Source organism: Panthera tigris, chromosome E3, assembly GCF_018350195.1.
Source record: "Panthera tigris isolate Pti1 chromosome E3, P.tigris_Pti1_mat1.1, whole genome shotgun sequence".
NCBI lineage: Eukaryota > Metazoa > Chordata > Mammalia > Carnivora > Felidae > Panthera > Panthera tigris.
Genome location: NC_056675.1, coordinates 28,918,925 through 28,946,325, shown reverse-complemented (window position 1 = coordinate 28,946,325; position 27,401 = coordinate 28,918,925). Strand labels below are relative to the sequence as shown.

Here is a 27,401-nt window from a genome sequence, read left to right as displayed (position 1 = left end):
TTGCACTTTTCTGTGCCCTGATGTCTACTTTATCTGATTCTAGTATAGCCACTCCTTCTTTCTTCCAATTGATATTTATATACCTTTTCCTGTCATTTTATTTTCAATCTGCCTATACTGTCATATTTAAACTGAGCTTCTTGTAGAAGCTGGATATATATATATATATATATATATATATATATATATATATATATAACACACGTGCACACATGAGTGGGAAAAGGGAAGAGTGAAAGGGAGACAGAGAATCCCAAGCAGGTTCCATGTAGTCAGCGCAGAGCCCGACATGGGGCCCGATCCCATGAACCATGAGCCAAAATCAAGAGTCGGATGCTCAACCGATTGAGCCACCCACACGCCCCTAAGTAATTATTGATGTATTAGGACTTAAGTCTGAACCGAACTCTGAGTAATCATTATGTTCTTTGCTGTCATGCACTCACAGTTAAAAACAAACATCAGTTTCACTTAAGAATGTTCTCAATGAGGGGTGCCTGGGTGGCTCAGTTGGTTAAGCGACTGACTCCAGCTCAGGTCATGATCTCACAGTTCACGAGTTTGAGCCCCGCATTGGACTCTGGGCTGACAGCTCAGAGCCTGGAGCCTGTGTCCGATTCTGTGTGTCCCCCTCTCTCTGCCCCTACCCTGCCGGTGCTCTCTCAAAAATAAATATTTTAAAAGAATGTTCATGATGAAGCAATAAAAATTATTAATTTTTTGGACTCTTGACCCTTGAGTCGTATGTCTTTTAAATATTCTGGGTGCCAGATGGGAAGTACGTACAAATCACTTTTGTGTATTCCGAAGGAAAAGCACTACAGTTGTTTGTACTGAACTCACTGCTTTTTCTTTTTTCTTTTTTCTATTTATTTATTTATTTATTTATTTATTTATTTTCTATTTATTTATTTATTTGTTTATTTATTTATTTTGGTATAGAATGCCATTTTTACATAAAGGAATAACTGACCGTTTTCAAGGCTTGGGTGTTCGCCGATAGTTTCGCAAAAGTGAATGAAGCGAGCCTCTCACTTTAAGGGAAACAACTGACAGTATTTGTTGCCAGTGATACAACTTGAGCTTTCAATAGATGATTACGATTTTGGAAAACTTGAATCTGTTCCCATGAGCTTGACAGCTTCCCAGTACAAGACTTTCCTGATGAGGTTGGTAGGAATGTGAATTAATGTGATTTTTGTGATGAAATGTGTCAAAATTTAGGGATTCGCGTAACTCAATGAACCAGTATTTTCTCTTTTTTTAATGTTTATTTATTGTTGAAAGAGAGAGAGACAGAGCACGAGTGGGGGAGGCACAGAGAGAGAGAGAGGGAGACACAGAATCCAGAGCAACCTCGGGGCTCTGAGCCTGACGCAGGGCTCGAACTGGTGAACGGGGAGATCGTGACCTGAACCAAAGTTGAACGCTTAACCAACTGAGCCACCCAGGTGCCCCAGTGAACCAATATTTTCTAAGTGACCAATGTATGGTATTACTAAATTATGCCTGGTTAAAAGATCTCTTCAAAGAGTAAGACAGACCAATGGATTTTCCTGTAACAGACGAATGGATTTTCCTATAAAAAGTTCATTGCTAACAGGTTCAGATTCCACAATGCAGCTACCCTTGAAGATACTACTTGAGTTTTGGTGTGGTGGAAAATAAGAATATCCTCAATAATCTGAGAAGGCTATTAAAGCTACAATAGCCAGATTATGGAAGCAGCCCAAGTGTCCATTGATAGATGAATGGATAAAGAAGAAGTGTTATGTGTATATATATATATATATGTGTGTGTGTGTGTATATGTGTGCGTGTGTGTATATATATATATATATATATGAGAATATATATATGAGAATATATATATACACACACATATATATATGAGAATATATATGTATATACACACACATATATATGAGAGACACCTCATATGAGCCACCCACGTGCCCCATTAATTTTTTAAAGTTTATTTATTTATTTTGAGAGAGACAAAGGCAGCACAAGTGGGGGAGGGGCAGAGAGAAAGGGAGAGAAAGAATCCCAAATGGGCTCCACACCATCAAGTGCAGAGCCTGATGTGGGGCTCGAACCCAATGAAACCGCGAGATCGTGACCAGAGCTGAATCCAAGAGTCGGACGCCTAACCGACTGAACCACCCTGACGCCCCTTGGATAAATTAATTTAAAGGAGAATTCTGAGTGTACACGCTCTTCTGTAGAAGGCAGCTCAACCCAGCTCAGGGCGAGCTGACTTTGATCTCCGCTCTCTGCTACTCACCAGCTGTGCAACCTGACTTAGCTCATTTCCCTTTCTGGGCCTCCCTTCCCCATCTATAAAATAGGGCAATGTATTATGTCCTTCTTGGAAGGCTTGCCCTGAGCATAACCAATGTCCAGAAAATGTCTTTCACCTTCTTCCTGCCTGCTGACGTCTGTAGGACAAGACCCAAACCGTCGGTCAGGATCCAGCTCCAATGCCACAACCTGCATGAAATCTTTGGTATCTTCCTGGCTAGAATTATGTCCTTTCCCCCTTTTTCTTTTCTTTGTGTTGCTTTTAAATCGAAGCAAAAGTCGCATAGCATAAGGTTAACCATTACCCGGTGTATCGTTCAGGGTATTTAGTACATTCACGAGGTCATGCAGTCGTCACCTCTTCCTGGTTGCAAACCGTTTGTGTCACCTCAAACGGAAGCCCATCACTTCCAGTACATCCCTGTCCTGAACTACTCTTTCTGCCTCTGGGGACTTGCCTGTTCGGGATGTTGCCTAGGAATGGAGTCATACAATATGTGGCCTTTGGAGTCTGGCCTCCCTCACCATATTTGCTTTTCTGACGTCGGAACTATTTTTTCTCCTTGCTTTTCCTCCTTTGCCTCGTGAATTTCTCTCTCTCCGTGGGGTTGGCCCCAGGACATTGTCGCGTGTGTCCACCCCCATTCCCCCAGCCCCTGACCTCTGCCAAGTGGTTCCTCCACAAAGGAAGCCGTGAACACACTCTGCTGAACCGATCGGAAGTGCAGCAGGCCTGAGCAAGTTCCCTGCCTGGGTGGCTGAAGAGTTCAAGGAAGACCCAGAACTCTGACAAGTCATTACTCACTGCACATTGATTCAGAGCAGCCTGGATGGCTTTGCCGACACGGGCAGGATCCCTCTGGGGTGCTCTTGCAGGAAAGTCTACTGGTGGTCTGACTGCACATCCAGGAAATAACTTGAGGGCCCCCAATTTAGAGATAGCTAAAGACGATCTCTTCTGTGGGCAAAGTAGAGACCCTGTCCTAGGAAGAGCATGTCCCTTCTCGGCTCATGTACTTTCAGTGGCTCCCTACTGCCCCTCCCTGGCTGCCGTGTGATGGATGGATTGTATGGGTTCAAGACTGCAACCATGTGGCTCTAGCAGTTGCTTGATGATGGGGCAATGAGATGGTGTGAAATGGACGGATTGGGGATATGTTTTAGAAGTCTAGTTAACAGGCCTGCAGATAAGGAAGAGCAAGGAACCCCCAGCCTTGTCTCTTGCCAGTTCCTAGCTCAAATCCTCAGCTATCTTCCCTTTTTCTTGTTGTTTGATCTTTATGTATAGTTCTCTTCTTCTTTTCCCCCCTTTCCCACTCTCCCTGTGTTCTCCTTTCCTCTCGCACAGCTCACTCATTCTTTGAGCGTTGGACGAAAGGTCAGTTCCTCAGGGACACGTATCTGACCCCTAAACTAGGAAACATCTTGATGCTTCCCCCTGCCAAAACACATACTTACTCTGTTGTAATAGGTGACTCCGTCGTCTCTCTTTGAACTCTGTGGGGATGGAGAGTGGGTCTGTCTTGTTCACCTCTGTGTCTGGAGCATTGGGCCCAGTGTCTGGCATGTAGTAGGCGCTCACTAAACTGTGCGTGCAAGAATGGCCATTGTCACCTTCAGCCTGCTGGTCATTGCCAGGTATTTGAAATGTGCAGGGCAGGAACTGGCCAGCCCTGCAGGCTGTAGGATGACAGTTGCCACCACTCAGGGCTCTCAGGTCCAAGCAATAAAGCTAACTCAACTGGCTCAAGCTAAACAAAGAGATTATTGGCTTATGAACCAACTGAGTTGGCTTCAGGCATGGCTAGATCCAGGGGTTCAAAAACAGATCATTTTAGTCCTGGATCAATAGGACTGAGTCTTTTTCATCTTCTCTTTATTCTGCACCTACCAGTGTTGGCTTCACTCTCAGAAAGGTTCTTTTCATGCGGTGATGCCAACAGCTCCAAGCTTACATTACCCATCAGCTGGTGATTCCAGCACGGAAAGAGTTGTCCTCTCCAATAGTTTCACTAAAAGTCCTGGGACTGGCTCTCATTGTTCCAACTGGGGTAATTTGCCAGCTTGAACCAATTACTGTGACAGGAGAGAAGGAAAGAGGGGGTAGTGGAATATTTTGATTGGCCAGGCTCTGGATCACATGCCCAGCCTCCCAAAGGAAAATCAGGAAATGGATGCTGGCTGGGGGGCAAAAGAAAGACATCATGCAAAGGTCACTGGGCTTGCAGAGCTGAACTTGGAGGCCAGAGGCCTGATTCTGACCTTGCTATCAGTCAGCAAATCTCCTGGCCATTCAGGACTTCACACTGTCCATCTATACAGGGGACCATCACACCCATTTGAAGGCCAATTACTACCAGCCCTGGGAAGCCATTGCTGTGCTTACTTTTTCCATCCCACTCGCTTAATCTCTGCAGAAAAGTGTTTGGATTGTGTCTGAAACATTTCCACCTTGAGAAATGGGACTTATGAGGAAATTATGCATTCAGTTGACATCCCTTCTGGTCATTTCAGTAATTGGTTCTGAGACGCTGTTTATCTTCCCCCGGCTCCGTCCCAAGTATAAACTGCCATTTCCGGCTGTTCCGCTGGAGGAAAATGGGGCAGGATATTTGTTTCCTTCTCAGGAAGAGAGAAGGTAGGTAAACAAACATCCACCAGAAAACCTAAACCAATTTGCTGACTCCCAGATTAGCCATTTTAGGCAAAGTCAACTAGTCTCCCCACCTGCAAATCAGCAACTTTGGGAGCTGGCCTAGTTAGTGCACAACCGAGGGAATAATTAGAAACCCAGAAAATCCATTATTTGAACGGTCTATGCTGACGATTCGGAGAATATAAAAATTGGAAGACTGTTTTGCCCTTAATCGGGTAGGGAATTGAAACCCGTTCGATTTAGGCAAAAGGAGATACTGTTCAAGGTGTCTAGGCTGGTATCATTTAGGATTCTCCAGAGAAACTGAAACCCAACAGATCTATCTATGTAACTATCTGTGTATCTATGTATCTATGTATCCATCTGTGTGTCTATGTATCTATCTAGATATCTATGTGTTTTTCTGGGGTCATCTGTGTTGTGTGACTAATTAAATTTCAAAGACAGTGAGATCTTGTTACCTTCACCTCTTTTAAATAGAGCTGAGATAAATATAGCATAGCCCAGTTCAGGGGGCCAGGTTCCTGGGCTTTGAATCCTAGACCTAGTATTTGTTGGCTACATGTGACCTTAGGCAAAATACTTAGTCTGCCTCTATGTCTTAGTTTTCTTATTTATTAAATGGGTATGATGTTAGTACCTACCTGATATGTTCATTGGGACCATTAAATGTGTTACTGTAAGTAAAACTTGGGGCGCCTGGGTGGTTCAGTCAGTTAAGTATCCGACTTCGGCTCAGGTCATGATCTCGCGGTTCGTGAGTTTGAGCCCCGTGTCAGGCTCCGTGCTGACAGCTCAGAGCCTGGAACCTGCTTCAGATTCTGTGTCTCCCTCTCTCCCTGCTCCTACCCCGCTTCCACACTCTCTCTCTCAAAAATAAACAAACATTTAAAAAAATAATAAGAAAATGCTCAGAATTCTTCCTGGCAAATAGTAAAGGCTTAATAAATAATAGCTATTATTCTTACTGAAAAGTTTATTTCAACTATGGCTTGGATTATTTATCAGATTATGAAAAAATAGTGTTAGAAAGAGAAGTTTTGTGATTATGGAAAAATTGGGCTAAATAACCATTTATTTATATTTATAAATATATATATTTATATATATATTATTTATATGTATTCAATTGAATATATAATTGTTGTCTTTGGGATTACTATTTAAATTCTAGATATACATTCAGTTTACAACCTTAAAACTTGAATGGGGATTCCTTCTAAACAAATTAATAGAAATAATTAGCTATTCTGCTCATTTTACCTGGCAAGAAAGACCAACTGGTTTTTTACCAAGTTCATCAACATAATAAGTTTGGAAATTAAAACCTTTAATATCCTACTTTATAAAAGACAAGTTACAGAATCACTTTTCCTAGGTGTCTAAAGGACCCTTTGGACAGGGTTTTGCAAACCTTTTCTGAAAGGGCTAATAGTAAATATTTGTGTCTTTGAAGCCATATGGTCTCTGTCCCAACCATCCAACTCTGTGAACGCAGCCAGAGACAGTACATAAACAAATGAGCATGCCTACGTTCCAATAAAGCTTTATTTATGGACACTGAAATGTGAAGTTTCTGTAATTTTTGCTTGTCACGATCTAGTTCTTTTCTTTTGAACCCCCACCCCAACAATTTGAAAAATGTAAAAGTCATTTTTAGCTCACAGGCTACACGAAAACAGCAGTGGGCTAGATCTGGCCCGCGGGCTGTAGTTTGCAGACCCAGCTTGAGGAGATGGTCGTGTGGGCATGGTGACTGAAGGCAGGCGGGAGACACTGGGACGGCCCTTTGATCCACAGCTCTGCTCCTCCTCCCTCCGTTCTCCCATCCTTCTCCTAAAAGGATGTGGAGTGTTTGTGCGACTCTCCTGGTTGTCCTTAAACACCACCGGAGCTGTTTAAGCAAAAAGGGGAGGCACTAGGTTGTTTTTTTCTAGAAGCGGTTGATCCAGGGTTTCAAAGTCCCTCATTTGTTTCTGTCCATCTCTCGGTTCTTCCCCCTTCCGTGAAGGCTCTGCTCTCAGGATCCGTGCGATGGCAGGTTTGAGCTATGAGCTATAGGTGGCCTAGACTCCTAGCCCTCAGTTGATTGAAATTCCGTTGAGGGGAAGCAGTGACTTGAATAGCTAACAGCCTGGCTCAGCCACTCATCCTTCTCAGTAAAGGCAGACAGAGCCCAACTCTCTAGCTGGGCTCAAAATAGCCGTTCCCTGACGTGGCTCTCCATGATTCATATCGGACTTTTCCAGGTTCATGGGTGTCGTTGACAGTGTATTCTGATCTCCACACCGCGGAGTTTAGCTGTTCCTAACATTACCCAGATACCTTTTATCACCTCAAGTTTACCCATGGTACACTTCGTTCCCACCCCATTTTTTTACTCCCTGTATAAGACCCATTCCAGATTCAGCACCTATTCCCCCAGCCTTTGCTGAACCCAGACTGTGGCCCTCAGTTACTGGCACCCACTTTAAGAGACGCCAAGCAGGTGTAGGGAAAGAAAATAAAATCTTTTTCCTCTGCCCAAATTAGGGTCTTGGGCTAGGGCCCTATAATTTAGACTGGCAAAAGATAGATTATCCAGAGAGAAACGAACAGAAGTTTATTAACATGTGCATCGCGCATATACAAGGGAGCACCCTGTGATGAGTAACTAACTCACGGTAGTGGTCAGAATTTGGGCTTATGGGACACCTGGGTGGTGTCGTCGATTAAGCGTCCGACTCCTGGTTTCAGCTCAGGTCATGATCTCATGGTTCGTGGGTTCGAGCCCCACATCAGGCCCTGCTCACTGACCCCTGCGGAGCCTGCTTGGAATTCTTTCTCCCTCTCTCCCTGCCCTTCCCTGCCTCTAAATAAATACATAAATACACTTAAAAAAAAAAGTGTATAGAGCTTATAGAGCATTTTAACAAAAGAGCAATAAATTTTTAGAGAAGTGACAAGGCAAAGGAAAGGGACTTTGAGCTTCTAGGCAGTACATTGTGGGAAGCTAACTGTGTGGGGAAAATGAACAGTAGATAAGGGCTAATTTTTAGCAGCGTTTGTTTGGTAGATTTGTCTGGTGCTGATAAGGGTCTACGGTTGTCTCTAGTGATTAACCTCTGCCCTTCCTGATAGCCAGGGGAAGGAGACACCTTTATAGATTTATGTCCTGCTTTTAGGTAGGTAGGGGCAGGGCAGAGAGCTTTGTTTGTTTCTGGTTTGTTTGCTTTTGTTTTTTCTCAAATGCCTCCAGCTCAAAATAATTGTTAGGCCAAAGGGGCAAATCTGGGGATAGCATGTTTTGCTAGCCTTCATAGGGAACCCTCTGGACACAGGCCAGGGCTCACTGGGGCCTGGGCTGGTGTTTCAGACCACACCCCCACTTTGTGTGTGTGTGCCCCCAAAACACTGTGCCTCCTTGCCAGTCAGCCGTGTCCAGGGAACAGGATGGGCACCAGCAGCCCCCAGGCTGTCCCATGCTCAGCAAACATCCTTAGGACGGGTTACTGCCCAGCGGGCTGTGGCTGAATGGGGAAAAGCAGCAGGCATCTGCATAACTGCATTTGCAGGAGTTGCCTTTGTTTTATTTTATTGCGTTTATCGATTGCTTGCTATGACCAGGCCCTGGGCTAAGCACTTTGCACACTTTACGATGCATTTAATCCTCAGCAGCCCTCTGAGGCCATAGAAGGAGGCTGGTCTAGTGACTATTGTGCCTACTCCCTCAACAGTGTGCTCTCTCCCGGGAGACAGCAACTCTTAAAAACACCATTACATTTCTGGGCGCCTGGGTGGTCGGTTAAGCATCCAACTCTTGGTTTCGGCTCGGGGCAGGATCTCATGGTTTCGTGGGTTTGAGCCCCATGTCGGGCTCTGTGCGGATGGTGTGGAGCCTGCTTGGGATTCTCTCTCCCTCTCTCTCTGCCCCTCTCCTACCCGCTCTGTCTCTCTCTCAAAATATATAAATTAAAAAATAAAAAATAAACCCACCATCAGATCTCACTGCCCCCACTCTTCTGTGGGTCAACCACTGGGAATCAAACCCACCAGGACCTCCAGGCCTGGCGTTCTCTGGTCCCTTCCTGTCTCTGCATCCCAGAGCACTGCTCTCCTTTCTCAGTTTGCTCCAGCCACGTGGGCCTCCTCTCTGTTCTTGAACATGAAGCTTGTTTCCATCTGTGGGCTTCTGTACCTACAGCTGCATCTGCCCGTAGGGATCCTTCCTTCCGTCTTCCCAAGCCTGTGCCTCTTAGTCATTCAACGGCAGCTCGGATGTCACTTTGTCAGAGTGGCTTCCGTGACCCCACTGTCCGAAGGAGTCCCCTGTTCGTCACTTGGTAGCTCATAACTGCATTTTACTCACTGCATAATCCTGTCAACGTAAAGGATGTCTTCTGTCTTCTTGCTTACTGTCCACCTTCCCTGCGAGGATGGATATTTCATTTCCGTAGGCCGGCTCCTAGAATATGGTCTGGTTTGTGGTGGTTATGTTGAATACACCGCCATCAAATGACGTATGAAGCCATGTCATTGGCCCAGAGCCCCACAGAGGAAGGACCACCTGAGAGGACAGAGCCCTGAGTATTCAAAAGGGATGCCGGAGAGAATGAAAAACGTCAGGGCCTATGAAAAACAATACTAACTGGCCGAACCTTTGTCTTGCTTTTGTGCCTTCTTTTTTTTTTTTTTTTTAATTTTTGCATGTGGTTCCTCACCCCCCCTCCGACCTTGGACTTAATGCTCAGATTCTGTGAGTCTTGCAACATTGCTGGGGAACTGGCCCTCACCACACCTCCAGTTCTAGCTGGGGCACACAAGAAATTCTGGCTTTTGCTCCATGGGCCTGTGACCCTCTTTATCTTCTGATGTGGGAATATTTTGCTTCTGATTATGACAATAATACCATAGTCCGCCCTCGAGGAAGTGCACGTAACTTCCCACCCTGTAAATGTGGGCTTCGCTTGGCGACTTCCTTCCAAAGAAGACAGTATGGGAAGGAGTGGGGTGGAGGGGGAGAATAACTTCACAGGGGAGGAACCTGACAAACACTGCTCAGCTAGGTGTTCAAGGTCAGTGTCAGCATTGATGAGTCATCTGGAGAACATGTGACCTTGATAGAAAATGATGAGAATGGCCGTTCCTTCTGTGGTCTTTCTCTTTCAAACCCACAACCCCAGTCTCATGATCAGAAAAATATCAGACAAATCAGAATTGAAGGGCATTCTTCAAAATACCTGATGAGTACTCCTCCAGACTGTCAAGGAAAATCCCCCAAAACAAGGAAAACTGTCACATCCAAGAGGAGCCTAAGGAGACATGACCACTAAATGTCGTGTGGTTATCCTGGATGAAATCAGGAATAGAAAAAGGACATTAGGTAAAAACTAAGGAAATCTGAATAAGGTATAGACTTTAGTTAATTAAAAAACAAATCCTTGAGGGGCGCCTGGGTGGCTCAGTCGGTTAAGCGTCCAACCTCAGCTCAGGTCATGATCTCACGGTTTGTGAGTTCGAGCCCCGCATCGGGCTCTGCACTGACAGCTCAGAGTCTGGAGCATGCTTTGGATTCTGTGTCACCCTCTCTCTCTGTCCCTCCCATGCTCACACTCTGTCTCTCTCTCTCTCTCAAAAATAAATAAACATTAAAAAAAAAAATCCTTGAGTATTTCCAATCCTGAAGCTCTTGCCTTTGTGGTCGATCTTCCTGTTGGGGCATGTCTTACTTCTTATGCTGGCCTTTCCATCTAGCATTTCCTGTGATCCAGCTTTGCCTCTGGCTTCCCCGCGTGCCATCTGTGTTGGTGAACATTGACCTTGGCCCACCCATGCTTACATGCAATCCTTGCACTGGCTTCCCTTGGCTGGTGCTCTCAGACGCCTCAACTCACACCCAAATCACCCCCATTCATACGATGGTTTATCCCATGCTATAGTCCCCTGTCTCAAATTTTCTGAATGAAAATAATATTCTCCAAGCAGTTTATCCCTAAGTTTCCAGCCGGTGAGGGATGAAATGAGCCACATGATTTCTAGGCTAGGCAATTTTTAAAAACTGAAATATTACTTTTGACAGTCCCAATTAATTTTCCTCTAGATTCCAATAATTTTAGCCTCACCAAGCATGGTTTTCAGCAGCACCATCTGGTTTCCTACCCATCCTTGTGTGACCCTCGCCCTTCACTTACTTCGGAATTGGTTTGTAAATTGCAAGTGTTAGGGCGTCTTAGTAGAGATGCATGAATCACGGCTCAGGATAGATTCATAATTGCCTATATTCATGAAATCATTGAGGTTGCAGGGCTGGAGGATGTTTTTTTAAATGAACTTGGAATAATAGAATGAACCTGCAGAAGTGCTGAGAAACATTTGTTGTTATGCAATTTTAATTGGACAATCATTCTATTGTTTATTACAGGGTTATCGATTTCCACAGTTTTAATTCGACATCCGTAACAATTCCCACTGAATTAGCGAGAATGTTTCATTCTCTTATATGGTCTCAAAGGATCTCAGAAACTAACCCAAGCCCTTCTGCTCGGGGCTGGGAGAAATATGACAGAGCTGTTTGATGATTCATTGAAGGTCACTTAGAAGTGTTGGAGGGAGGATGCCAAGTAATGAAAAATGACATTACACACTGCTAAATAATCTGCCAGAACTCGTGTGTCATCACCTTCAAAGCCCCACCTTGATGGTAACACACATTATCCAGATGAAAACCTTTCTAAAAATCCTCCTTTGAACCTGTAGTCCCAGTCTGTGTTGAGATATTGTGAACATCCACTAGGGTGATAAACCTTTGCCTTGGAGAGGGAGTTTGATTTTTTGGAACTACCAAAAGTCATTCTGAGCCAGATTGTGCAAATAAAGTGGGTAATCAGATCATGTGAATATAAAAACATGAATTTAAATGTGTTAAACTACTTCTCTTCGATGACTCATAAACTGATTTGAAAGCAATTATCAAAAAGTTTGTTTATTAGTACCTCTCCTTAATCCAGAAAGGATTTAATAGTGGTATAAGAGCCTAAGAAACGTCTTAAAAGGCTTGAGGAATGTTGGTATTATTAGGATCATAAAGTGTTCCAAGATGATTTCCTTGAAGGATAATGTTCTAGAATACTTGTTTTTAAAAAAGAAATTGTTTCCATTACCTTAATATCACTCCCCCACCCTAGGCCTAGTGTTTGTTTTGTGGATGATGTAGGTGGGATACGTGGCTTTTGGTTGCTTCTCATCCTTAAGAAGACATGAGATGAGATGGTGTATGAGGTGGGGTATTCCCAATTAACAGAGTTCTGGGAAGGGAGGTAAAGGGGCCAGGGGTTCCCAAGGGGCTGATCTCCTGTGTCCTTTCCCATCCTTAGCTCCAGCTGTGGTGGATTCTAAGGTTGGATGCTTTCTCTTTTTTGATGGTGATGGTGATGTTTGTGGTGATGGTGATGATGATGGTGAATGATAATTGACACTTATCAAGATCTAACCTGGTCTTTTTGATGTACTAGCCTAGACTTACAGTCTCTGACTCAACCCTCACTACAGCCAATGAATAGTTTCTATTATTGTCTCAACTTAACAAATGATGGATGCTGAGGGTGGGTAAGGTTGCATAACCCACTTACCAACTGTGCAAAAGGGATGAACAAATATTGCAAGTGAGTATTGTTGGTCCCACTTCACAAGCGAGAAAGAGGAAGCTCAGAGAATTTAAATAACGTGTCCAGGGGCACAAGCCAGTAAGGGGCAGAGCCAACATTCCAACTTGAGCCATGCTATCAGTTAAGGGGTGCTCTACCATGGCTGCTGGCACTAAGCTGGGTGACGTGGACAATGCCCAGTGAGCAAGAGGGCAGTCTCACTGCTCTGTTGTCCCATGTCCTTCGCTGAGCTGGTTCCTCCCTACAGACCAGAGTTTCTACCCTCAGGGATGATAATGATCCCATCCTAGGACCCTCCATGGTAGATTTCTTCGGCCTTCTCTATTATGTAAACTGTGATAGGCTGAATAATGGCACCTTCAAGATGTTCACAACCTAATCCACGGAACCTGTGAATATGTTACCTTGTATAGCAAACAAGAAGTAAGATGCTCCTAGGAGCACTCCTGAAAAAGTGGATCTAAACCAGTGATTCTCGGTCTGGGATAATTTTGCCCCCCAGGGGATAGGTGCAAATGTTTGAAGACATTGGGGTTGGTAGGTGTGTGCTACGGGCATCTAGTGGGTAGAAGACAGGGATACTGTTAATAATCCTACGACACACGAGATGGCCCCCTCAGCAGAGAATGATCTGGCCCTAGATGTCATTAGTGCTGAGGGTGAGAAACTCTGGTCCAGGCAAGGGGCTTAGAGGCTACTGAGTGAAAGTAAGATAAAACCCTTGCCTTAGCTTCCGTCCCCGAGCTTTCAGAATGAGCCTTCAGTATTCTCACATTCTACTTCTTTACCCCCAGTTTACAGATAAGGACACCGAGGCTTACTTTAAGCCTTAAGGTTTACTTCAGCCTGAAGGTTAAGTCATTTGCCCAAGGTCAGCAGTTAGAAAGGGGCAGAGCCAGGATTTATACCCAAGTTGGCTTGACTCAGGAGCTTGTTTCTTAACCCCAGGGCTGAGGGTGCTGTCTCCTAATTACTGTTGCGACCTCAGACAAGTCAGATGTGGCTGAGAAACTAGAAACTCAGAGAAGCTAAAAAATGTGCCCAAAGTCACTTGAGAGAATAATAACCATTGTCAAGATTTGGAGGCGAGTCAGTTTCCTCCGCTGCAAAACCTTCCTTGCGGGGTGATCGTGAGTATAAAGAGGACACTTGGGGAGACGCGGTGCCCCAGGAGGGATGATTACCAGCAGGACCCGGGCGGCACCCTCCTTCACAAGGCAGGCTGGGGAGGGGGTGGAGCAGCCAGGAGCGTTTGAACTAAAAGCAGTTACTTCGTCTTCTTGGGAAATGATGAGTCATTAAAAGCAACCGGCTGTTTCCTATTATATTCACATTATACCAAGAAGGGGGAGATGCTTGGTGCATCCCATAACGCAACGTTTGGGGGCTGAAATGAGCTTCTTTCCTACGTGAATGATTGATGACAATAAAAGACTGGGGTGTCCCCAGGAGCCCTAGGAATGCATCAGGATATTCTCTGCCCAGTAATGGGGCTCAGATATATTTCCCTGGTATTTAAGACTGTTGGGTGGGAGGACATGCCTATACACACCCAGTGCTGAGCTAAGGCACTGGCTCCTGACAGAGGGCTGGGGGGAATCTTCTGGACCCTGCTTCCAGGCAGGCAGAACGGGAGGACCACGGTCTTACCTAGAGGGACAGAGGAATGGGCCAAATGCAAGCTGTTGTTCTCCAGATGCGATGACCCTCATTCTGTTTCCTTCCCCGCGTTAGTCTGGCTTCCTCCAGGGGAAGGACACAGGATGACAGTCAGAATGCTATTAAGCACCCTTTGTCGTGCCAGGCACCACACCCAGCCCTTGACATTTTAGTTCACCTCCACGGCAGCAGCTCTGTGAGGTGGGAGGTACTGGCCCATTTTACAGAAGAGGAAACTGAGTTTAGGAAGATTAAGTGGTGTGTCCAGATCCCACACTTTGTGGTAGATCTGAGACTTGAACCGGAATCTGCCATCAGGAGTGAGCTGATGGTGAGCTAATGACCTTCTTCCCTGACATTGTAAGCCCTTTCCTGGAAGCTCAACCTGACAAGAGCAGGGATTTCATCTATCTTGTTCCATCCCTGTTGCTTAGAGCGGTATCTGGCACAAAGTGGGTTTTTAATGCATATTTATTAAAGGAGTAATAAGAACAGATATTACAGAGAGAGTTATAGAAAGAACTTGCTATATGCCCGTCACTTACATATATCACCTATGAAATGGGTATGATTGTCCCTACAATGCAGATGAAGAAATTGAGGCCCAGAGTCATCAATGGGTGGGACCAAGGTCAGCAGAGGAGCCAGCCCTGAGACCCCAAAACCCATGCCCATAACTGTCCCCTTCACTTGCCCTCTTCAGGGGCTGCCTCGCTCCCTCAGCACCTGCACCCACCAGTTTTTTTCTTTGCTCCTTGTTTCTTCATTATTTTTTAAGTTTATTTACTTATTTTGAGAGAAAGCGCATGCAAGAGTGAGCAGGGGAGGGTCAGAGAGAGAGAGAAAGAAAGAGAGAATCCCAAGCAGGCTCCGTGCTGCCACTGCAGAGCCCAAAGCGGGGCTGGATCCCATGAACCGCGAGATCATGATCTGAGCCAAAACCAAGAGTCTGATGCTTAACTGACTGAGCTACCCAGGCGCCCCCTTTGTTTCTTTATTTTAAATCTACCTTGAGTAGATAACATCTGCTCATCCTAAAATTCAAACAATATAGCTAATAGCAATGCACCAACATCAGTGTCTTGGTGATGTCAGCAGTGGTGGGAAGTAGGTGAAGGGTATATGGGAAATCTCCGTGGTATCTGTAACTTCTCTATAAATCTAAAATCACTCCCAAATGGGAAGTCTATTTAAAAATTCAAACAAGGGGGGAGGTGGCGCCTGGGTGGCTCAGTCAGTTAAGTGTCCGACTTCAGATCAGGTCATGATCTCATGGTTTGTGGGTTCGAGCCCCTCGTCAGGCTCTATGCTGACGGCTCAGAGCCTGGAGCCTGCTTCGGATTTTGCGTCTCCCTCTCTCTCTGCCCCTCTCCTGCCTGTGCTCTGTCTCTGTCTCTTTAAAATAAATGTTAAAAACTTTTTTTTAATTTCAAACAATGGACATATTAGGTGGAAGTGATCGTCCCAACACTGACCCCTCCCAGTCCCCCACAGACAACTACCATGGCCCTTGTCTCACGTGTCCTTCTGAGGATGTTCTAAGGATGCTAGGCATCTCAGAAATGTTTGTTGGGGCCGAAATGAATAGGTCCACTCATGTAATTGCCTCTATGATATGAGCTGGGTTGAAATAATGACTCAAAATGGCTGATGCATCTTTGGGTGAGAAATTTGATACACGGTTGAGAATTTTCCTTCCGGCTTCTGTTCTCATTTAATTTTCCAGGGACAACACCAGAGTTTGGGCCTATTGCTTTTTGTCAAGGGACCCTCAGAACTCCATCCTGTTGAGTCAGGTGACAGACTGTCAGACGCAGATATGAACTTGACTAAGTGACCTCCGATGCCCTTCCAACCCAAAGGGCTGGGATTCCATTCTACAACGGCTTTTCCAGGGGTGTGGTGGGGTGACAAGGGTACCCTCCATGGTACCCAGATGCTTCTAGCATCAAACAACACCGAACTACATTGTGGGAAAATCACTCCTCCCCCCACCCCCGCCATTATCAACCTTCAAGATCACCAAAGAAGCAAGCCTCAATTTGGTGGTCTGCCTTTAATGCCTCTCTAGCACTTGCGAGCTTTCTAGAACTTGCTAATCCACATTGTTAAGAAAGAAAAATTCAGGGGTGCCTGGGTGGCTCATTCGGTTAAGTGTCCAGACTTTGGCTCAGGTCATGATCTCAAGATCTGTGGGTTCGACCCTGCGTCGGGCTCTGTGCTGACAGCTCAGAACCTGGAGCCTGCTTCAGATTCTGTGTGTGTGTTTCTCCCTTTGCCCCTGCCCCGTTTGTGCTCTTTCTGCCTTTCAAAAATAAATAAACATTAAAAATTAAAAAAAAAAAAAAAAGAAAGAAAGAAAAATTCGGCTTCAATCTGAGCATTTAGCCAGAATTTAATAACATTGCTTTGTTTCCATTGGAATTATTTTTATGGCTCCTTCCCAATTATGCTAAGTGATAGTGACTTACTCTTTATGGATATGATATGAGATTTCCTTTAAGGAGTTTATTGGAATAAAAGAATAAAAAGTCAGCCTAAAGAACTATTGAGGAAATGATTATATAGAGAGTGGCTTTGCTCGGGCAGCTTTAACAAAATACCATAGACTGGGGGGCTTAAACAACAAACATTGATTTCTCACAGTTCTGGAGGCTTGGGAGTCCAAGGTCAAGGCACTGGCACATCTCATGTTTGGTGAGAACCTCTTCCTGGCTTGTAGATGGCTGTCTTCTCACTGTGTCCTTGCATGGGGGAGAGCAGAGAGAGAGAAATCAAATCTGATGTCTCTTCTTATAAGCACACTAATCCCATCATGGGGCCTCACTCACATGACCTCATCTAACCCTAATTACCTCCCAAAGGCCTCATCTCCTAATACCATCAGACTAGGGTTTAGGATTTCAACCTATGCATTTGGGGGATGGGACCCAAACATTGAGGCCACAGCAGGTAGTACATGGCTGTGGTGAATTCTGTGCAGTGATTGAGGTTTGGGAAATGCTCTTCGATAGCCCTTTGATCTACAGCATGGGCTTTGAAATCAGAACAACCTGGGTCTGAGTTCCAACTCTGGGACTCCCTAGTTCAGTGATTGTGACCAATCACTTCTGATCTCTCTGAGCCTCACTTATTTGTCTATAAAGGAAGGGCAATAATGATAGTATCTTCCTGCCAAGGCATTTAGGTACGTGGTGACACAGCACCATGCTGACCAGCAATGTTCCACATGAGTGACCTCTGGGGGCGTATACCATGTGTGTGAAAGTTACAAGGCAGAAATAAGAGGAGGGATTGTCCGGGAGACCCTGGGCTTAAATTCCTACTTGGACCCATCATTGGAAAGGGAGGACTTCTCTGTTCCCCAGCATGGTTTTACCCCTTCCTGCCTATACTTAAATTACAAGCTTCTAGGAGATTGCCAGCCCTCATCTACCATCACCACTGACCCCACCCTGTCCCAGGACGGCTTTAAATTTTCAAGGTATGTAATGAGACCTGTTGGTGCGTCCCAGTCATGCCCAGTGCTCAGCTCTTGCTTGCTTGTGGGGCAGTGCTAAAATGAGGGCATGCATTTCCCTGGTGTGGTGGCATTTGGGGATAAAAAGATGGATTTAGCTGCCTCATCCCCCAGAAGTGACTCAGCTCCTGGGAGCTCAGTGACGTCAGTGGCAGTTAGAGCCCTGGGGACTTCCATGCTTTAGAGCGTTGCTCTCTCTACGCAGCAGCCTTGTGACCGCCATCTTCTCTAGCCAGCCAGAAAAACTATTGCGTCTTTTTCCAGGATTTGTCCTCCTCATGGGCACACCCATCCAACAGCTGTTGGATGCCTGCCTTCTAGTAGGAAAATGTTGTCAAGAAAGTTTCCATCATGCTAGTTCTATCATGGAAGCCCAGTCTACAAAGAAGGTGATCGTGTGTGACATTCATTTCTTCATGACCGATACCAGCATTTCTCAGAGTCTGGTGTAAAGACCTCCTTCATGAGGTCCCCAGACACAATGCCTCAACCTGGTCTTACCCGTTTTTTTTTCTTTTCAGATTTTTATTTAAATTCTAGTTAGTTAACACACAGTGCAATATTGGTTTCAGGAGTAGAATGCAGTGATTCATCACTTCCATACAACACCCTGTGTTCATCACAAGTGCTCTCCTTAATGGCCATCCCCCATCTAGCCCATCCTCCACCCACCTCCCTCCATCAATCCTCAGTTTGTTCTCTGTTATTAAGAGACTCTTACGGTTTGTTTCCCTCTCTCTTCTTCCCCCTTCCCGTATGTTCATCTGTTTTGTTTCCTAAATTCCACATGAGTGAAATTGTATAGTGTTTGTCTTTCTCTGACTGACTTATTTCACTTAGCTTAATACATTCTACCTCCATCCACGTCATTGCAAATGGCAAGATATCATTCTTTTTAATGGCTGGATAATATTCCATTTGTGTGTGTGTGTGTGTGTGTGTGTGTGTGTGTGTGTGTAACACATCTTCTTTATCCATTCATCAGTCAGTGGACATTTGGGCTCTCTCCAAAGTTTGGCTATTGTTGATAATGCTGCTATAAACATTGGGGTGCATGTGCCCCTTCAAGTCTGTATTTTTGTATCCTTTGGGTAAATACCTAGTAGTGCAATTGTGGATCATAAGGTAGTTCTATTTTTAACTTTCTGAGTAACCGCCATACTGTTTTCCATAGTGGCTACACAAGTTTGCATTCCCACCAACAGTGCAAGAGGGTTCCCCTTTCTCTGTATCCTCGCCAATACCTGTTGTTTCTGGTGTTGTTGATTTTAGCCATTCTGACAGGTATGAGGTGGTATCTCATTGTAGTTTTGATTTGTATTTCCCTGATGATGAGTAATGTTGAGCATCTTTTCATATGTCTATTAGCCATCTGGTTGTCTTCTTTGGAGAAGTGTCTATTCATGTCTTTTGTCCATTTCTTCATTGGATTATTTGTTTTTTGGGTGTTGAGTTTGATAAGTTCCTTATGGATTTTGGATATTAACCCTTTATCAGATATATCATTTGCAAATATCCTCTTCCATTCCCTAGGCTGCACTTTAGTTTTGTGAATTGTTTCCTTCACTGTGCAGAAGCTTTTTATCTTGAAGTCCCAGTTGTTCATGTTTGCTTTTGTCTGCCTCTGGAGATGTGTCTAGTAAGAAGTTGCTCCAGCCAAGGTCAAAGATGTTGCTGCCTTTGTTCTCCTCTAGGATTTTGATGGTTTCCTGTCTCACATTTAGGTCTTTCATCCATTTTGAATTTATTTTTGTGTATGGTGTAAGAAAGTGGTCCAGGTTCATTCTTCTGCTGTCCAGTTCTCCCAGTGCCATTTGTTTAAGAGACTGTCTTTTTTTCCACTGGGTATTCTTTCCTGCTTTGTTGAAGATGCGTTGACCATATAGTTGTGGGTCCATTTCTGGGTTTTCTGTTCCACTGATCTATGTGTCTGTTTATGTGCTAGTACCATACTGTCTTGATGGTTATAGCTTTGTAGTACAGCTTGAAGTAACCTGGTGTTATCCTAACCACTTGGGGTAGAAACAGAGACTCTGCCTTTTTAACAAGCTGCCTGGATAATCACCGTGTCTGCTAACGCTTGAGAACAGATATTTCCCACTTACCCAGTGCAATAGAATATGCTCAATTTGGGGGGCACCTGGGTGGCTCAGTCAGGTGAGCATCTAACTTCGGCTCAGGTCATGATCTCATGGTCCATGGGTTCGAGCCCCGCATTGGGCTCTGTGCTGACAGTGTGGAATCTGCTTGGGATTCTCTCTCTCTCTGTCTCTCTCTCTCTGCCCCTCTTCCACTCGTGTCTCTCTCTCTCTCTCAAGAATAAATAAGTAAATCTTTAAAGTGGGGAAATTATAACATCTACCATCTAGGGCAGGCAACTTTTTCTGTAAAGGGCCAGACAGTAAATATTTGAGGTTTTATGGACCATGCAGTCTTTGTTGCAACTACAAAGTTCTGCTGTGGTAGTGTGAAAACAGCCATAAATAATGCCTCAATGAGCATGACCAGTGTTGTAATAAAACTTTACTTGCACAATCAGGCAGGGGGCCGGATTTGGCCTGTGGCTATAGTTGCTAACCCCTCACCCAGGACGCTGTGAAGATTAAAAGAGATGAGGCCTATTATGAGCCTAGCACAGAGCCTGGCACAGAGCACTATCCACAAGTCGGCATTCTGTCTTCTATCTGATGTGAGGTCTAGCCTTTGCTCATTTCTCCAGGGGAAGGAAAGTTTCCAGGAGCAAGGCTTTTCAACACAGGTATCAGCCCCATTCTCTGTTCCACGTCAATGCTAAATGTTCATCTCGGCACCTGGAAATTGGTAAAATGCCAATCCATGGTGGGTGATTAAGTCTTTGTCCCATGTTTCGCCCCAGGGTGTACTGCTGTTTTCAGCAACTGTCCCATGGAAAACAGATTACCCATCTGAACCATGATCTGAGAAATGAGGATACTTATATCTGCTGGGTCCCATCCATAGATGCATTTAGCCCTTGCCCAGAGGCCTTGCCCATTTAGAGAGAGAGAGAGAGAGAGAGATTGAGCACTGGGTTTGCATTCTGTCTCTGCAACATTCTGATTGTGTGATGTTGGCCAAGTCACTTCCTTCTCTAAGCCTCAGATTCATCAGGTATAAAACAGGGATTAAATGAGATCATATGAGGTCTCAGCCACAGCATAGAACATGGCAGCTATTGAACCCCATTTTGCAAAGGAAGAAAGAGAAGCTAAGAGGTAAAGGGCCTATTCAAGCTCATATAGCCCGTGACTGGCTTCAGACCAAGGATCTCTAACTCTGCCCCTCCCCCTGACTGCTTCCTGGGGCCTGGGCTGCTTCCAGCTAGGCCTGGCTCCTTGTGCAGTGACCAAAGCTCTTTGAGAAGTTGACATGGCTATTGGGGGAACTTGCAAGCTATTTAACTTTGGTGGGCTGAATAGTGCTCTTCCCAAATTCACATCCACCCAGAACCTCAGAATGTGACCTTATTTGGAAATAGGGTCTTTTCAGAAAAGGACAGAGAAGGACACGCAGAGCCACAGGGAAGATGGCCACATGAAAACGGAGGCAGAGGTTGTAACAATACTGCCACAAGCCAAGGGTTGCCAGGATCTGGGAGAGGCAAGGAGGGACCCTCCCCCAGAGCCTTTGGAGAGAGCACAGCCTTGCTGACACCTTGATCTGGGACTTCCAGCCTCCAGAACGGAGAAAAAATAAAGTCCTGTTGCTTTAAGCCACCGAGTTTGCACTGATCTGTTACGGCAGCCATGGGGAACTAAGACACTGCCCTTGACTCTCAGATGTGGATGGACAGTGGTAGTTGGACTCAGAGCACCTGTGTGCAAAAAGGGCAGCCGTGATGGGGCAAAGCACCAGCGTTTTGGAGGCAGACAAGGGCTCAGCTCCTTCCTTACTCAGCTCTGGGCTTCGTTTCCTTGTTTGTTCAACAGAGAACATCTTGATCCTGCTGGCTTATGGTGAGGATTAGAAGAGACAGCACGGCAGAGCGGGCTGGTGGTAATAACAAAGGGAATCGTCACCATGCACGGAGGCTCTCATCCCTTGGTTAATTCCATCCTCACAACTGCCCTGGGTGGTGGGGTCCCTTATTGTCCTCACATTACAGATGAGGAAACTGAGTCACGAGATGTTAACTAACTCTCCTGGGCCACGTAGCTAGTGAGGGGCAGAGCTGGGACACAAGCTCTGGCCACCTGACTCCAGAACACCCTCTACCCCTCCTCCCCACAACCCTCTCTTACCCTGTGCCCAGAGTCCCTGCTCCCCCAAGCTGGTCCTCCAGCCCGATTGGAGCCTGGCACACAGTAACAATTAATATTAACTTTTTTCTCCTGTCCTTTCCTTTCTCCCTCTTTCCTCAAGTCGGACCTCATTGCTGCAGCCCCGGGAGCCATCTAGGTCTGGTGTCAGGGGCAGTAGGACCCCAAATCTGATTCCAGGGACCTTGAGATCATGACTCAGCATGTCACACGGACAGTTCCTAAAATTCCTCCTTAGACATCTGTCTCTCTTCTCAAGTCCCAGTCCTGAGACAGCTCTTCTGCTCCCCCTCCCTCTCTCTCCTCTTTCTCAGACTCACGCCCTCCTCCTCTCTGGCTCCCCGTCCACCCGCATTTCAGCACCAGCTCAGCCGGACAGAGGACAGCGGCATGATCTCCAGGACCTCCTGCGCTTGGAGGGCTGGGGGAGGCGATAGTGAATACCCTTGATTTAACATTTCCTCCCTCTGCCCATGTCCCCGCCATCCATCTAGACCACTGTGCGCTGCCTTCCTCCCCAACTCGACACCATGCACTGTCCATGCTATGAAATCTAGGAGCTCTCGGAAAATATAAGGAGAAACAGATGCTGTTCCGAGAAGCCAGGCCAGGTAGGGAGGGAGACGATCTCCAGCAGACCTACGGCTGTAATGCCACCGTTTCTTTGCCCTGACTAATTTCTTGGTCCTTCCCCTTGCCTTTATCCTCATTATCTCATACAAATTACGAATTATCTCAGAGAGTGTTAGGGAGGCCATTCATTTCAAGGTGAGAATCAGCTAAAGGTAATTGCCCTTCCTTCCAGATTCCTCAGCAAAATGGGGGATCCTGATGGGTGGAGAGGAGGCTTATGGAATGGATGTTATTAGGGGTAGATGATTGAAGGGAATGACAATTTACCCCTGATCCTGGAGAACCCAGGATCAGGAGTTTCCCAGCAGTCGTACGGGCTTCTGCGAGTGGGCAACATTCTGAGATCCAAGCTGGCAGGGGGTGACTTCAGGGAAGTCTGCAGTCCCCAGCCCCTGGGGAGTGTGCAGGGCCAGGGGTCCAGGTCATAGGAGGGAGACAGGTAGAGAGACAGCAGCTTTCCAAACCCTTGACTTGGAGGTAAGGAAAAAGACAAACACCAGGCAGCAGAACCAAGGTGCCGGGTGTAGACGGGACAAGCAGCAGTAGGTCATGTGAAATTGGCTTCACTAAAGCAAGAATATCTCCTCCCCTGTATCTTTGGCTGTACCTGTGAAAGACTGTAGGATCTGTATCCGTTAAAACCTAGCCATTCACTCTGGCAGTGTGGCCTAAAGACACCTCTTAGGTGCACGTAAAGATTGAGCTTAGAGAATGCTCATTACGGGGCTGTTTGTGGTGGAGAAAATGGAAAACAACCCAAGTGCCTGGGGGTTGGTGGAGTGATTCATGATACAGCCACAAATAGAAGACTACCCAGCCTCTCACACTGCTGCTGGGGAAGAACATCCGAGGATGTGCGAAAATGCTCACGATATATATGTTCAATGAAAAGAACAGGTAATAAAATGTGAGACCCTAACTTTATATTACAAAAACCAGACCTGTATAATGATGGATACATATGTATATAATAGTGTGTGGGAGTATTAACATTTTAGTAAACATTTTTCCAGTTTTTTAAAAGAAAGATATGTGTATTCCCTATATATTGCAAGTTTGAACCCTTAACAACCCTTTTTAAGTTTTTTTAATGTTTTATTTATTTATTTATTTATTTATTTATTTATGTATTTATTTTAACGTTTATTTATTATTGAGAGACAGAGAGAGACAGAGCATGAGCAGGGAAGGGGTAGAGAGAGGGGGAGACACAGAATGTGAAGCAGGCTCCAGGCTCTGAGCTGTCAGCACAGAGCCCGACGTGGGGCTCGAACCCACAAACTGTTAGATCAGGACCTGAGCCAAAGTCAGACACTTAACCGACTGAGCCACCCAGGCGCCCCTGTACTCTTAACAACTCTTAAACAACATCAATTTTATCCTCTGGTAACAACCATTTTACTCTGTTTTCTACGAGTTTGACTTTTTAGATTCCACATACAAGTGATCATCATATAGTACTTGTCTTTCTCTCTCTGACTTTTCTCACTTAGTGTAATGTGCTCAAGGCCCATCCCTGCTGTAACAAAGGATATCCTCCTTCATCATGGCTGAATAATATTCCATTATATGTATACTTTTTTATCTATTCACCCATTGATAGGTGTTTAAATTATTTCTTATCTTTGCTGTTGTGAAATGTATGTATGTACGGGTATATATAATATTATGCATAGAAAACACATAAAAAACCATATGTGTTACCCTATGTATGCACACCACATATATTTTATATTTAATCATGTAAATTGCCATATATATATTGGAAGAATTTACACCAAAATGTTAATAGCAATATATGTGCTATTACGTATACATATATAAGTATACACATGCATCCATATTGTTATGGACTGAATCTTTATGTCCCCCCTGAATTCATATGTTGAGGCCCTAATAACCAGGGTGGCTAATTTAGAGAGAAGGCCTTTGAGGAACTGACCGGGGTTAAATTAAGTCATAAGGCTGGGGCCCTGATCTGACAGGATTAGTGTCCTTATAAGAAGAGACACCAGAGACCTCTCTGCCTGTGTGTGTGCAAAGAAAAGGCTGTATGATCACACAGTGAGAAGGTGGCCATGTACAAGCCTGGAAGAGGGTTCTCACTAGAAACTGATGCTGCCAGACCTTGAACTGGGATTTCTAGTCTCCAGCACTGTGAGAAAGTTGATGTCTATTGCTTAAGCCCCAGCCTCTGGTATTTTGTTACTGTAGCCCGAGTGAATGAATATACATGCATATATAGATACATATATGCATATGTATGTAGTGTCTTTCCATATATATGGTAATATACACAGTTTAAAAATATATTCTTTTATGTATATTGCCGTAAATATAATTCTGATCATAAATATGAAACAGGAAAAATGTCTATCAAAATGTGGATAGTGGTTCTCTCTGGGCAGTGAAGTCATGGATGACTTTATTTTGTTCTTTTTCGCTTACCTATTACCTGAATTTTCTACAACAAACTTGTCTTACTTCATATTACTATGACTCACGTTACTTGGTGTTCTTGTAAGATAATAATTCAGAGTATTGCTATAAAATAATTATTATAAAGTGCTTTTCTGCCTAACATTGGCCATGGTCTTGAGGCTGGGACAGGGATAAATGGCTGTAGTCAAAGAGAGCAGAGACTCAGGAGCTGGGACCAGGCAGGGACTGTCAAGGCCATATATAGAACCTTGAACAGGTTTGGTGAGCCAACAGAGCCTCCTCTTGTTCATAACAGGGTTCACATGGAAAACGTCTTTCCCAGTTTCCAAAGGGCTGGCTCATAAACACGCACGTGCACCCTCCTGGAGTGTCAAGGACGCTGGGGCAAGGCTGCCCCCTGGAATGGGGACAAGGGCTAGCCTAAGGGAATTCTTGAAAACCGGCGTGGCCTTGGGGTCTTGACGCCTACGATTCCTGTCTCCTGCACAGATCAGCTGGACATCATCTCCATGGCGGAGACAACCATGATGCCGGAGGAGATCGAGCTGGAGATGGCGAAAATTCAGCGTCTCCGGGAAGTCTTGGTCCGACGGGAGTCTGAGCTCAGGTTTATGTGAGTGCCTCGGGGAGGCGGCCTAGGAAAGGAAGGGGTGTGGAGGGGAGGACACCCGGAGAAACTAACATTTGCTCTTTATGACTGTGGGCTGGGCGCTGGCATGAAGGCATTATGTACGTTTAAAAAGTCTTACTTGATTCTCACTACTGCCTGGAGAAATGGCTATCAGAGCCTTCCCTTTTAAACAAGAACTGAATTTGGGATGGAATTCAAGCCAGTCTGACTCCAAAGCCCAAGCTCTTTGTAGCCTTCCTTTTGAGAAGAGGAAAGGGATGAGAGAGGGAGACAGACAGACAGAGATGGGGACCCAGAGGTGGTACCTGTGTCTGTGTCATTAAGAGCGCACACTCTGGGTTCAGATAGTTCTGAGATCCAACAAAACTGGGAGAGCTTGGACAGCTTCTCTCTGGGCTACATTTCTCTCAGTTGAGAAATGGGGGGAAATGGTAAGACTTCTCTCCTGGGGTCACTGGCAACCTCAGAGTCACATGATTTGACCCTGTCTCCACGGGAGGAAGATACCATTCTACCCATTCTTTCAGTGATTTCCCTGAGGCCAGTTAGGGGATTATCCTGTCTTGCAGATGAGCGAGACTGAGGCTCAGAGAAGTTAACCTGTTCAGGGCCTCCCAGCTAGTAAATAGAGCAATCAGGATTCAGATCCAGCTCTTCCTGCTTTCAAAACCCATATTCTCCTTATATGACCTCTGCATGGACTGCATCATGTGCCCTTCTCTCTCAGCCCATGAGACAGACCACTGTAGTAACATCTGCCATTTATTCGACTCTCTGTGTGGGCCAGTCCCTGTGCTAAATGCTTCACATGCACAAGAAGCCCATATCCCTTCTCACAGGAGCCCTTCGAGGAACGTTCTAGAACATCCCCCATCTACAGATAAGAAACCTCTTCCTTTTGATCTGGGAATACATGAGTGTCGAGTACATGAGTACTCAACATGAGTACATGAGTGTTGAGAAACAATCCCTCCCTTGTCATGTTTTTTGGGGTTTTGTTTTTCAGAAGAACTTGAGGAAGGATTGGTTGTGTGGGAGAAGTATCAGCAAAAATCAGGTGATTCCAACCACTGAGGTAGCCAGGACTGGACATGAGTTTGAGGTGCCTGTGGGGCACCCAAGTACAGATGAGTGGCAGGAAGTTCTGTGTCTCTGAGGTATGTGGGAGACCAATGAACCAGACGTAGATTCTCGGGGCTTGCCCACAGAACGGCCATTACTGGATTTGAGTAATGGGTATAGTCATCCCACATAAGCGAGTAGACCGCAAAGTCCAGGCCCTGGGGAAAGCTGAAATCTCCATGCTGCTCTTCCTCGTGGATGGAGTCAGGACAAAGGGAAAGCCAGCTCTCAAACTTCTGGAGAAAAAGTATGGAAGGATTGAGAATTCAGTGGCAACAGGAGAGTTTGAGATTGCCACAGTCTATAAATTCTACAGGTATACCTTAGAGGTATTATGGATTTAGTTCCAGACCCCCTGCAATAAAGTGAGTGTGAGTGAATATGGCTATAAAATGAGTACAATGAATTTTTTGGCTTCCCAGAGCATACAAAAGTTAGGGCTACACTATACTGTTGTCTATTAAGTGTGCAATAGTGTTATGTCTCCAAAAAAAATGCTCATGCCTTAATTTGA

The 27,401-nt window shown here is 45.2% G+C and overlaps 1 protein-coding gene and 1 non-coding gene across 2 annotated transcripts in view; one reads left to right on the top strand and one right to left on the bottom strand.

Moving 5' to 3' along the window:
• Window positions 1-27,401, top strand: part of BMERB1 (bMERB domain containing 1) — a 121,522-nt gene that overhangs the window by 38,210 nt on the left and 55,911 nt on the right. The window contains exon 2 of the mRNA XM_042972195.1: window positions 25,624-25,747. Within this exon, the coding sequence (XP_042828129.1) occupies window positions 25,624-25,747 (124 nt within the window). The remainder of the gene's footprint in view (window positions 1-25,623; window positions 25,748-27,401) is intronic.
• Window positions 23,946-24,030, bottom strand: TRNAQ-UUG. Its single transcript has one exon. It is a non-coding gene; the product is annotated as a tRNA-Gln (tRNA).